The sequence below is a fragment of the Orcinus orca genome, chromosome 1, assembly GCF_937001465.1.
Source record: "Orcinus orca chromosome 1, mOrcOrc1.1, whole genome shotgun sequence".
Classification (NCBI taxonomy): domain Eukaryota; kingdom Metazoa; phylum Chordata; class Mammalia; order Artiodactyla; family Delphinidae; genus Orcinus; species Orcinus orca.
In genome coordinates, this window is record NC_064559.1 from 94,229,880 (window position 1) to 94,243,237 (window position 13,358).

A 13,358-nucleotide genomic window follows, 5' to 3' on the forward strand; every position below is an offset into this window, starting at 1 on the left:
TTTACTAAATATCATACAGTCTTCAAAAAAAAAAAGTGATCCTTAAACTTTGTACTTATAAAGAACAAAAGACCCACCCATGACATTCTATCATGTGACAACTTATCAATGGAAAATAAAATTTACTGATGTCTCCTTTAGGCATAATTTTTAGAATTTTTCATTTATCCAGATGTCAATTTTTATGCTTTTGGTCAGTACTTAAAGGCTATATAAAATGCATTTATAAAACTCAACATTTTTATGCAAACTACATGTTAGACATAGAGAATCCTTACTAACAACCAATGATCTATGGCCCATATTTAAAGAACCACCTTTGTCCTTTTTTTTTTAAATATGGCATCTTTTTAAAAAAAATATTTATTTGTTTGGCTGCACTGGGTCTTAGCTGCAGCATACGGATCTTTAGTTGTGGCATGTGGGCTCTTTTAGTTGCGGCATAAGTACACTTATTTGCAGCACGCGTGTGGGATCTAGTTTCCTGATCAGGGATTGAACCCAGGCCCGCTGCACTGGGAGCGTGGAGTCTTAGCCACCAGACCACCAGGGAAGTCCAAAAACCACCTTTGTCTTTTTAATCCTCTAGCTGAAAACAACAGAACAAAACTGGAATAGTAGTGATTAACTCACCTGGGGAAATGAAGGAATTATATTCTTTTGAAATCCCAAGTGCCACCAAATATTTGGGCAAAAGAGGATAGCCAATGATATACAAGGTTTTTCAACCTTTACAGTATGGGTCAGATAATTCTTGTTTATAGGTGGTTGTCCTGTGCATTGCAGGATGGGTAGCAATATTCCTGGTCTCTATTCATTAGATGCCAGTACTACTATCCCACCCTCTCAGTTATGATAACAAAAAATGTCTCTAGGGCTTCCCTGGTGGCGCAGTGGTTGAGCGTCCGCCTGCCGATGCAGGGGACGCGGGTTCGTGCCCCGGTCCGGGAAGATCCCACATGCCGCGGAGCGGCTGGGCCCGTGAGTCATGGCCACTGAGCCTGCGCGTCCGGAGCCTGTGCTCCACAACGGGAGAGGCCACAACAATGAGAGGCCCGCATACCGCAAAAAAAAAAAAAAAAATGTCTCTAGACATTGCCAAACGTCCCTTGGAGGAAGGCAAAACCATCTCTGGTTGAGGGCCACTATTATAAAGTGATAGGAGGATAAAGTTCAAAATTAGATATTCATAAAAAAAACTAGAAGATTGCAGTCACAGAGGTATCAATTTGATTTTTTGCATTATCTCAAAGTTTCTCCAAAGATTCACATTTTCCCAATGGAATAATTCCCTCAAGGTACAAATGACACTCCAGAGACAAGAAGAAAAGTTCATTTTATTGTCCAATCATTTTCTTAAAAAAATTTAATTTTTGATAAAATAAAACAAACTTTTAGTACCATAGAAACCTTTCAACATGTACAACGACATATTATTACTATGTACAACTTCAAAAACAAATGCTGCCAGCTCCAAGTAAAGTGATGTTGAACACCCTGACTACACATAAGCTGTAGGAAATTTCCTAGATGGCCAATGTTTTCCTTAGCTTGGAAAAAAAAGTATACAATTGAAAAATATAAATAAGACCTTCAATCAGTTGAGAATCATAAAAACACTTTCTGAAGTTCAGTCATCTGGATCTTGGGGAATATGTAGTAGTTACGAGAGTTCAACAATTAAAATGAAAGCCTGTGGATATTGAAAACTGAGTATTCCGGGAGAGGTCCTGTAGGTTCACAGTCGGTCTATCAAAAATAAAAGCTATTCTTATTGTGGTGGAACTTGGTATCTGGCTCATATACCATTCTTCACCAGCTCATGGACTCCATTCTCATCAATGATTAAAGGTGCGTGGAATTCTTTATCTGCCACATAAATTTCTAGTCCCTACAAGAAGGGTTGAAATGAAACACAGTTAGAAAATTGGTGGACACTAGTCATGTAATGCTGGACTTAATGGCTATATAATAATGATAAAGCATGAATGCCAAGTTGGGTTGAGATACAGAATTTACAAGTCAATAAAAAATCTGCTTAGTATACTTTTTAAACTGGGCTTAATGACCTATTTATGGAAGCATAAAACAAACAACAAAAAGAGGGAAAGTTATTCTGATTATAATAAAAGTTTTAAAGTTAATAAGATGATAATCATTCTTCCTTATAATCATCACTTAGTAGAGTTAACATTCTAATAAGCAAGGTGGCTGTTTCTGATGTTAGAAGTGAACAATCTGACAAGGATCTCCAGAAAAAAATATTACATATTAGAATAAAGGGGTCCCTACATCCCCCAGTCTTAAAGGTGAAAGTACTAAGCATATGAACAAAACAGACCCACTGAAAGGAAAAATTACATCACACTAAAAAATGACAGATGATTTACCTAAAAAACAAGGCTTATTTTTTAAAAGCCCATTGCATTTCAATGTGTAGGTGAAATGAAGTAAACATTAAACATTCTGTTCATGGCAACTAATGGACAGATGCAAAGCCATAACAGGAACTCTCGAAGAGAAGGTTTCTCATTCTCAGGACGAGCTCCTCAGGGCAGGGCCACTGGAAAATGATGTTATCTTCTCTAAGGACAACTCTACTTCAACATAAAACAATATCACAATCCTACTTCTAAAAGAATAGGGAAAAAAGCAAAAAGCAAACTTACTTCTCCAGCATAGGAGATAAGAGGAGAGATTTCACATTGTATTGGTACATCATTGGCATCCTTCAAGCTAAGAAAAAAAATCAGACACAGTAAAGATTCTGCTTCCCATGTTACTTGCCAGAGCGAAGATACAGACCATAATTTCCCTCTGAGAAACCTGCAGATAACAAAATTCTCCTAAACAAATAGAGCAGGTCCTACCTTCATGATCACTTAATTCCCTGAGGAGTAAGTTAACATGAAATCATCATGGTCCAAAAGACACTATCTGGGGTAATCACCAGTAGCTCTTCAAAGTACTTCGCCAACATTGACACACTTACCCCCTAACGTACATATCATTTTTTATCATTTCCAAATTTTAAGTTCATAGACAAGGGACTAGTTACTGAGTACACACTGTGTTCCAGGCTCACTGCAAGGCATTTTGAATCCTTCGTATTTGATTTTAACCCCTGCCACAGCCTTGCACGTTACATACTAATGTTGACCAACATTCTAAAGCTGCACTGTCCAAGGCAGCGGCCACAAGCCACATATGGTTATTTAAACTTAGATTAATTAAAATTTTAAAAATTAATTAAAAATTTAAAATTCAGTCCCTCAGTCATAATAACCACACTTCAAGTGTTCTGTAGCCATAAATAGCTAATGACTACCAAATTGGATAGCACAGATACAGAACATTTCCTTCATTACAGAAAATTCCAATGGACTAAAGGGTCAGTTAAATTATTTCCCAGTACAGCCCAAATCTCCTAGATTAGCTGAGCTGATTTATTCAATGTTTCAAGGTGCTTCTTGGTTACTTTCACCAAGGTCCCTTTTTTAAGAGCTAAGGCAGAATGCACCCAAGTGAAGGCAAGGCCAAAGTCACCACTTGCTTCCTCTAGATCACGTTCTAACATTTACAGCCACCTGCGATCCTGAGTTTCTAATTACGTAACACAAAAGTCAATAAACAGTGCTTTTAATATGCTTAAAGTCACTAACTTCACTAACTTTGGTGGAGTCAATAAAATCAGAGGGCTTCTGAGGTTAGCCACACCCAATCTTTCTGTCAACAGAACCATTTAGTGAGCCTTCAAGGCACTCTATACCCTACTCCAACTCACTTGTCCTGCTACTTCCCACTCAAACCAGCCCAGACACATGCACTTTAGATTATTCCAAGTCATTCTCAGCTATGGTCCCTTTAACTATCCAAATCATACCCACCCTCCAAGACATAACTCAAGCCCCAACCTTCCTTTGACCAATGCATTTCATAGTGATTGCTCTCATTCAGTTATTTATAAAAAAATAAATAAATTTATTAGACATGTGATAAGTCACTGCCTCCTAGGGTAATTATTATTTATACCACACATTTAACACATACTGCCTGATGATGTTACTTAACTTTTATGTATGTGCATCTTGAATCTCCCAGTAGGCTGTAAGAAATGACTTATTTCTCTTGTGTAAGCTACTTCAGCACCTGGGATACTAACAGTACCTGAAGGTCTGTGTGCAGGCCTACAAACGCGTGCTGGCTGAATGAATAAACGAACTATGAGGGTAGATGGATGGCAGACTAATTCAGGTAAAAGATGAACTAAAAGATGGAGCACATATCTCTCCAGCCAGAGATGTAGATATGTATCAGATTCTATCAAAAGAGCTCAAGAGATGTGGTCCAGACCCTCTGGGGCAGCTTGGAGTCCTATAAAACCAAATGGGAAAATGAGGACCCATTCCATTGATAAGATGTATATAACCCAGCCCCACCTGAACCCCTAAAGGATTTGGTGTGCCAGGAACTGAAGGTGTTTTTGAACCGGAGGAACACACAGCCAACCTGAATATAACTTCCCTTCTAGTACCACAAAGATACCAAAAAAAACTAAGAAAGTTGGATGCCCGAGAGGAGAAGAGAGAGGAGCTCCCGTCACCAAATGTAAAATCTCAGGAGATAGGCAAATCAGCCCCCAACAGCCCTGTCCCCTAATTCTTTAGTCAAGCATCCTTCTGGTAGCTAACACTGTTGAGTAGGTATTCAGGTAAAAAATAAAAATAATGTCATTTTGTCAAAATTCAGCATCCTTGCTTCCATTCTTTCAGAATACCTCCAAGCTGTTTCTTCTCTCTTTTATAAAAAAATACTTTCTTTCCATCTCCATTTTTAAGTAATCTTTTCTACTCTATGAGGGCATCCTTTAATGCTAAGAATTTCAGCAGGACCTATTTCTAATTCCATGATCTCATTTGGGGCCAAACTTTGATTTCAGTTTAACTATTCAACAAATGGTTAAAATGAAGTAAATTGGGATTGGGGGAGTGTGAAATAAAAGAACCCAAACAAGAACTAAATAATGTTTAAAACTTTTTGTATCTTAACTGAGATAGCTGGATGTTGTTTTCGGCTCTATAATTAAGAAGCTGTTTCACTTTACAGGTTAAAAGCTGTGGTTCAATCAGAAGGAAATTTAGGGTCAAAAATTCCATGGCATGAGGGGCAATAGTTAGCTATGGCTGCTATAAGAAACTAGCCAGCTCTGTGAGTCCACTTCCTTGTCTCCAGGGCCACATCCCAGAAACAATGACACTCACAGGGACTTGTCTCTACAGGGCAAAGATGAGTGGCACAGGCAGGAAAAAACATACAGATGAAACTGACATCACTGCCACTCTATTTTTGAGAAAACCCCCATCTCCAGATCCTTGGCTATGTACACATTTCCCAAATTATCTTAAAAACTTAAAATTCAAACTAAACCTTATTATTTTTAAAGTGTAACAAGAATACCAAGCTGACTCTTTAGCTATAAAGATAGTGGCTTTTTCAAACTCTGTCAGTACCCAAACAAGAGAGGATACATGCTACTTCTAGCTAAAAATTATCAACCATTAAGACAAAAAGACACTTTCTTTAGGAGCAGGAAATAACTGACTAAAATTAACACAGAGAGACGAAAAATGGAGCTGTTACTATGAGAATAAATCAAAAGAACAGTTTTCTCCACGCTAAGAGCCATCAACTATGTCAGGAGCAGTTAGCCTTTATACTGACAGCATATATCCAATTTGATAAGACACATCTGCAGAATGTTATTTTTATCTAGCTTATGCTAAAAGGGGTAGGCTGGGATCCAAATTTGTTCTCCCTGGCCTGTAACCTGCTCTAGATTTTATCTTTTACTTGTTAACTTGTCACTACAGGCTCAAATACCTATGGTCAAATTCTTTAGAAAAGCATGCTCCCCATTTCCAGCATGCACTGAGATTCTGAGTTAGTGTCATCCAGCGAGATACCTGCCACCAAATAAGCAGTACCCCCACCAAAGCTTCAATCATCCACCCCCCCCCCCAGACCACCAAAAGGCAGAGAGCACTAAACTACAATGCCAGTTAGTATGGAGGGAAGCACAGCCCCATCACCATGCACTGCAGGCAGGCTGGTATATTTACTTGTGATTGACATCAGCTGTGATGGTCTCTGACTTTCCATTTGTAGCACTGCTATGTAGGAACAAATAAGCATTAATGGGAAAGGAAACATACCAAACAATAAAAATGAAGTGGAACTGCAAAATATACTTGACTGAAAGGCATGTATTTATGGTAAACTATAAACTTGGCAAAGGAGATCTGAGGGTGTAAAAAAAACGAAAAACAAAAAACTCAATGGTCAAAGATGAAGCATGAGGACAATATGACATGGCACAGAGCAAGCCTGTTGACAAGACAGAGCCTGAAAGTAGCCTTGGACTGCGAGACAGTCTACTACTGCTCCTTCTTGTAAAAACACAGTTATGGACCAGTAAGTTCCAATGCCCAATGTTCTAACCTTTACCAAGGCATTCTAGCGCTTTTGTGCACACAAACAATCTTTTTATCCCTTAAGAATATAAATTATACGGCAGAATGTTTTTTACAAAAGTATAGAAACATCGAATGATTTAGAAAGGGGGAATTCTAGGTGCCAAAAGAGGTTTTATCAAAAAACATAAGACGTAACTTACTTTATCTCACATTTGAATAGCTCCAAGGATCTTTTTTTTTTTTTTAATTCTAAAATCCTAAAACGTTTCCAAAGTTTGAGTATCAGTGAATGTAAGTAGCGTGCACATCCCTTCCTGGCACCTCCCTCAGCAATCTGAAAGTGTCATGGTGAGAACTGAAGTGCGCCTATGTCTCACAGGCAGCCTGTGGGTGGCAGGTCTTTTGAGGGTTGGAGGGCAGGGGCTCGTAGAGAGCACTTAAGTGAGGCCACAGATATATGGGCAGCAAAAATCAATCCTCTTGCGCTGTGGCATAGTGGCCTCTGATGGACTTTAACCATGGGGCACACCAGAAGAATTACCTTCTGACCATCATTCAGTAGGAGTCAGTTCACTGACACAGTAGAGAGGCATCCAAAAAACCAAGAGTTTTAGAAGATTCCTCTTTAAGGGGAAGTAAAGCTATTGTTCTCTTTGTAACAGGCCAAGCCTTCATTACTTCACATCAGGATCTGCCCACATCAATACTTTGCTTTTTTTTAAGTTCTAGGAATACATCAGAGATAGAGGAAAAAAGAAGTGCAAGAGGAGAAGCCCAGGAAGCATACACACAAAAGAGAAAAGGCATCAACCTACCGCGGAATTGCTGGGAGGCGAGAGCCATTTTCATCTATGAAGTGGCCCCCGGCATTGAGGACCCAGCAATGATGGAGGGACATCAAAGCATGCCTTGCAGTAGTGGGGTTGTCCTTTCCGTTCTGACTGTCTGCATTCTTCAGTGGGGAAAACTCATCTTCCCGTAATACTTCATACACCACAAACTTCCTAGAGTAGAACCATACAAACACTGCTTTATTATGAAATAAAACTGTGCACACAGCTTCTGACTCCTCTCTATATAGCTAAGCCTTTGGTCTTCAATTACAGTCTCTCTTAATCCAATTTCAAACGAATGCTGAAAGAAATAATGTTCATTCCTGGATGAAATAAAGTTGGAATTCCCTTCTCTCTGCAAAATGAAAAATTATTTCCAACCCCAACAATAAAATACTTCATCTTAAGTCAGATTAGAAATCTTAATACAAAAAGATCATATTAGTACCTATTCTGGAACAAAAAAACAGGCAAAAAGGGTGATTTAGAAACATATATAGGAAGATTACTCTTCTGCATTTTCATATTGGTCAAATTCTGAGACACAAATCTCAACATCAATGTGATCTTTAACAGAGAGCTATATAAGATAAAAACATGTTCACTGAAACATTTACTCAGATCAATAAGACATCCTAAACACAAAATGGGCCAATTCTCTATCTCAACCTTTTCTGTCTCTCAGCCAAAATAAGTGACTTTAACAATTTTGCAGGAGAGTCAGATAATAAACTAATTGAAATTTTTAAAAAAGTGCTCACAGGCAACTCAAACCATATTCTTGGATTGGTGGTTTCACACTAGAGGATGATAATGAGTCAAAACTATACACTCACAATCAAAATGCCATAACTGACATATATGCTGTCAACTGTTTTCTGAAAAGAGTGTTCTGCCTAGAAGAGTAAAGGGCAACGTTTCAAGACATACTTAATCTTACTGATGCGATTCGAAACATACTTTGCAAACTGGAAGATGTCAAAGACAAATTTTTCCATCTTTATTCCATTTGGTTTGTCTGGCTTAATTAACTGCCCCTGGGAATCCACATATGGAATCTTCTTTTGAGCCACATGGTGCTGCAACTGAGGTTCATAAATACTAAGTAGGAAAAGAAAAAAAAAAAAACGAGATCACTTTCCAAATTTAAAATGCCAGAGAATCTGATAATCATACTCAGGAGCAAACGCACCCACAATGAGTACTAAGATTTCAAAGGGAAAAGCATTTGTTAAATTTCAGTTCATGTTTAAATATTAAATGAATAGATTTCCCTATTCATTTCCTTAAATTAAAAAAAAAATCAAATCATGATCTCCAAAATAAAAAAATACACACACAGCTCACACCAACATCTCTCCCATGAATTCCATGTCTTTTATAAACTGTTCCACTCTTTGTCCCAACATTCCCAACTGAGATACCATCAAGTGTTAGTGGAAAGATGAGTATTTATAATTACTTTGGATGAATTAATAACACAGCTACAAAAAGCATAGTGGAATGGGAAATATTTTGGGACTGGAGTTGAAATTCTAAAGTAAACCTGAAAATGGAAATCAAAAGAAAGCTGGAGTAGCAATTTGCGTATCAGACAAAACAGACTTTAAAGACTATTACAAAAGACAAAGAAGGACACTACATAATGATCAAGGGATCAATCCAAGAAGAAGATATAACAACGGTAAATATTTATGCACCCAACATAGGAGCACCTCAGTACATAAGGCAAATGCTAATAGCCATAAAAGCGGAAATCGACTGTAACACAATAATAGTAGTGGACTTTAACACCACAATTTCACCAACGGACAGATCATCCAAAATGAAAAAAAAATAAGGAAACACAAGCTTTAAATGACACACCGAACAAGATGGACATGACTGATATTTATACGACATTCCATCCAAAAACAACAGAATACACTTTCTTCTCAAGTGCTCATGGAACATTCTCCAGGATAGACCATATCTTGGTCACAAATCAAGCCTTGGTAAATTTAAGAAAACTGAAATCATATCAAGAATCTTTTCCAACAACAATGCTCTGAGACTAGATATCAATTACAGGAAAAAAACTGTAAAAAAGTACAAACACATGGAAGCTAAACAATACGCTACTAAATAACCAAGAGATCACTGAAGACATCAAAGACAAAATCAAAAAATACCTAGAAACAAATGACAATGAAAAGATAACAACCCAAAACCTATGGGATGCAGCAAAAGCAGTCCTAAGAGGGAAGTTTATAGCAATACAGTCCTACCTCAAGAAACAAGAAAAATCTCAAATAAACAACCTAACCCTATACCTAAAGCAATAGAAGAAGAAGAACAAAAAAACCCAAAGTTAACAGAAGGAAAGAAATCATAAAGATCAGACCAGAAATAAATGAAAAAGAAATGAAGGAAACAACAGCAAAGATCAATAAAACTAAAAAATGGTCCTTTGAGAAGATAAACAAAATTGATTAGCCAGACTCATCAAGAAAAAAGGGAGAAAACTAAAATCAACAGAATTAGAAATGAAAAAGGAAAATAACAACTGACACTGAAGAAACACAAAGGATCATGAGAGATTAATACAAGCAATTGTATGCCTATAAAATAGACAACCTGGAAGAAATGGACAAATCCTAAGTAAAGCACACCTTCTGAGACTGAACCAGGAAGAAATAGAAAATATAAACAGACCAATCACAAGCACTGAAATTAAAACTGTGATTAAAAGTCTTCCAATTAACAAAAGCCCAGGACGAGATGGCTTCACAGGTGAATTCTACCAAACATTTAGAGAAGAGCTAACACCTACCCTTCTCAAACTCTTCCAGAATACAGCGGAGGGAGGAATATTCCCAAACTCATTCTATGAGGCCACCATCACCCTGATACCCAAACCAGAAACAGATATCACAAAAAAGGAAAACTACAGGCCAATATCACTGATGAACAAAGATGCAAAAATCCTCAACAAAATACCAGCAAACAGAATCCAACAGCACATTAAAAGGATCATACACCATGATCAAGTGGGGTTTATCCCAGGAATGCAAGGATTCTTCAATATACACAAATCAATCAATGTGATACACAATATTAACAAATTGAAGAACAAAAACCATATGATAATCTCAATAGATGCAGAAAAAACTTTGGCCAAAATTCAACACCCATTTATGATAAAAACTTTCCAGAAAGTAGGCACAGAGGTAACCTACCTCAACATAATAAAGGCCACATATGATAAACCCACAGCCAACATTGTTCTCAATGGTGAAGAACTGAAACCATTTCCTCTAAGATCAAGAACAAGACAAGGTTGCCCACTCTCACCACTATTATTCAACATAGTATTGGAAGTTTTTAGTATTTAGCCACAGCAATCAGAGAAGAAAAAGAAGTAAAAGGAATCCAAATCAGAAAAGAAGAAGTAAAACTGTCACTGTTTGCAGATGACATGATACTATACATAGAGAATCCTAAAGATGCTACCAAAAAACTACTAGAGCTGGGCTTCCCTGGTGGCGCAGTGGTTGAGAGTCCGCCTGCCGATGCAGGGGACACGGGTTCGTGTCCCAGTCCGGGAAGATCCCACATGCCACGGAGCGGCTGGGCCCGTGAGCCATGGCTGCTGAGCCTGCGAGTCCGGAGACTGTGCTCCGCAACGGGAGAGGCCACAACAGTGAGAGGCCCGCGTTCTGCAAAAAAAAAAAAACTACTAGAGCTAATCAATGAATATGGTAGAGTAGCAGGATACAAAATTAATGCACAGAAATCTCTTGCATTCCTATACACTAATGATGAAAAATTAAGGAAACACTCCCATTCACCACTGCAAAAAAAAGAATAAAATACCTAGGAATAAACCTACCTAAGGAGACAAAAGACCTGTATACAGAAAACTATAAGACACTGATGAAAGAAATTAAAGATGACACAAACAGATGGAGAGATCTACCAAGTTCTTGGATTGGAAGAATGAGCCTGTGAAAATGACTATAATACCCAAAGCAATCTACAGATTCAATGCAATCCCTATCAAACTACCAACTGCATTTTTCACAGAACTAGAACAAAAAATTTCACAATTTGTATGGAAACACAAAAGACCCCGAATAGCCAAAGCAATCTTGAGGAAGAAAAACTGAGCTGGAGGAATCAGCCTCCTGGACTTCAGACTATACTACAAAGCTACAGTAATCAAGGCAGTATGGTACTGGCACAAAAATAGAAATATAGATCAGTGGAACAGTATAGAAAGCCCAGAGATAGACCCACACACCTATGGTCACCTTATCTTTGATAAAGGAGGCAAGAGAATACAATGGAGAAAAGACAGCCTCTTCAATAAGTGGTGCTGGGAAAACTGGACAGCTACATGTAAAAGAATGAAATTAGAACACTTCCTTACACAAAAATAAACTCCAAATGGATTAAAGACCTAAATGTAAGGCCAGATACTATAAAACTCTTACAGAAAAACATAGGCAGAACACTCTATGACATAAGTCACAGCAAGATCCTTTTTGACTCACCTCCTAGAGAAATGGAAATAAAAACAAACAAATGGGATCTAATGAAACTTAAAAGCAAAGGAAACTACAAACAAGATGAAAAGACAACCCTCAGAATGGGAGAAAATATTTGCAAATGAAGCAACTGACAAAGGATTAATCTCCAAAATATACAAGCAGCTCATGCAGCTCAATATCAGAAAACCAAACAACCCAATCCAAAAATGGGCAGAAGACCTAAATAGACATTCCTCCAAAACAGATAAACAGATTGCCAACAAACACATGAAAAAATGCTCAACATCACTAATCATTAGATAAATGCAAATCAAAACTACAATGAGGTATCACTTCACACAGGTCAGAATGGCCATCATCAAAAAATCTACAAACAATAAATGCTGGAGAGGGTGTGGGGAAAAGGGAACCCTCTTGCATTGTTGGTGGAATGTAAATTGATACAGCCATTATGGAGAACAGTATGGAGGTTCCTTAAAAAACTAAAAATAGAACTACCATATGACCCAGCAATCCCACTACCGGCCATATACCCTAAGAAAACCATAATTCAAAAAGAGTCTTGTACCACAATGTTCATTGCAGCACTATTTACAATAGCCAGGATATGGAAGCAACCTAAGTGTCCTTCGACAGATGAATGGATAAAGAAGATGTGGCACATATATACAATGGAATGTTACTCAGCCATAAGAAGAAACGAAATTGAATTATTTGTAGTGAGGTGGATGGAGCTAGAGTCTGTCATACAGAGTGAATTGAGTCAGAAAGAGAAAAACAAATATCATATGCTAACACATATATATGGATTCTAAAAAAAAGGTTCTGATGAACCGAAGGGCAGGACAGGAATAAAGACAGAGACATACGGAATGGACTTGAGGACACGGGGAGGGTGAAGGGTAAGCTGGGACGAAGTGAGAGAGTGGCATGGACATATATACACTACCAAATGTAAAATAGACAGCTAGTGGGAAGCAGCTGCATAGCACAGGCAGATCAGCTCGGTGCTTTGTGACCACCTAGAGGGGTGGGATAAGGAGGGTGGAGGGAGACACAAGAGGGAGGGGAAATGGGGATATACATATGCACATAGCTGATTCACTTTGTTATACAGCAGAAACTAACACAACAGTGTAAAGCAATTATACTCCAGTAAAGATGTTAAAAAAAAAAAAAAGAATAAAGCTGAGTAACTTTTTAAGAAGCATTCATCTTAAATGTCTAAAAAGCAATCAAGTGAAGAATCAGATATTGAGAATGTCCTTCATTTAAAAATCTGGTGTGGGCTTCCCTGGTGGCGCAGTGGTTGAGAGTCTGCCTGCCAATGCAGGGGACGCGGGTTTGTGTCCCGGTCCGGGAGGATCCCACATGCCGCGGAGTGGCTGGGCCCATGAGCCATGGCTGCTGAGCCTGCGCATCCGGAGCCTGTGCTCCGCAATGGGAGAGGCCACAACAGTGAGAGGCCCGCGTACCGCAAAAACAAACAAACAAACAAAAAAAAAACAGATGTCTGCATC

At 38.3% G+C, this 13,358-nt stretch overlaps 1 protein-coding gene across 14 annotated transcripts in view; it reads right to left on the reverse strand.

The window, feature by feature from the left end:
* Window positions 1-1,317: 1,317 nt before the first annotated feature.
* UAP1 (UDP-N-acetylglucosamine pyrophosphorylase 1) overlaps window positions 1,318-13,358 on the reverse strand; it is a 37,594-nt gene continuing 25,553 nt past the window's right edge. For 2 of the 14 annotated variants that reach the window (XM_049709150.1, XM_049709135.1), the window contains exons 7-12: window positions 8,267-8,407; window positions 7,289-7,477; window positions 6,674-6,730; window positions 6,120-6,170; window positions 2,670-2,736; window positions 1,318-1,891 (exon numbers count right to left, since the gene is read on the reverse strand). In XM_049709150.1, the coding sequence (XP_049565107.1) occupies window positions 1,799-1,891; window positions 2,670-2,736; window positions 6,120-6,170; window positions 6,674-6,730; window positions 7,289-7,477; window positions 8,267-8,407 (598 nt within the window). In that variant the 3' untranslated portion in view covers window positions 1,318-1,798. Of the gene's footprint in view, window positions 1,892-2,669; window positions 4,375-6,119; window positions 6,171-6,673; window positions 6,731-7,288; window positions 7,478-8,266; window positions 8,408-13,358 lie in introns of all 14 variants that reach the window. The other 12 variants (XM_049709159.1, XM_049709140.1, XM_049709160.1 and 9 more) reach the window with 9 other exon arrangements.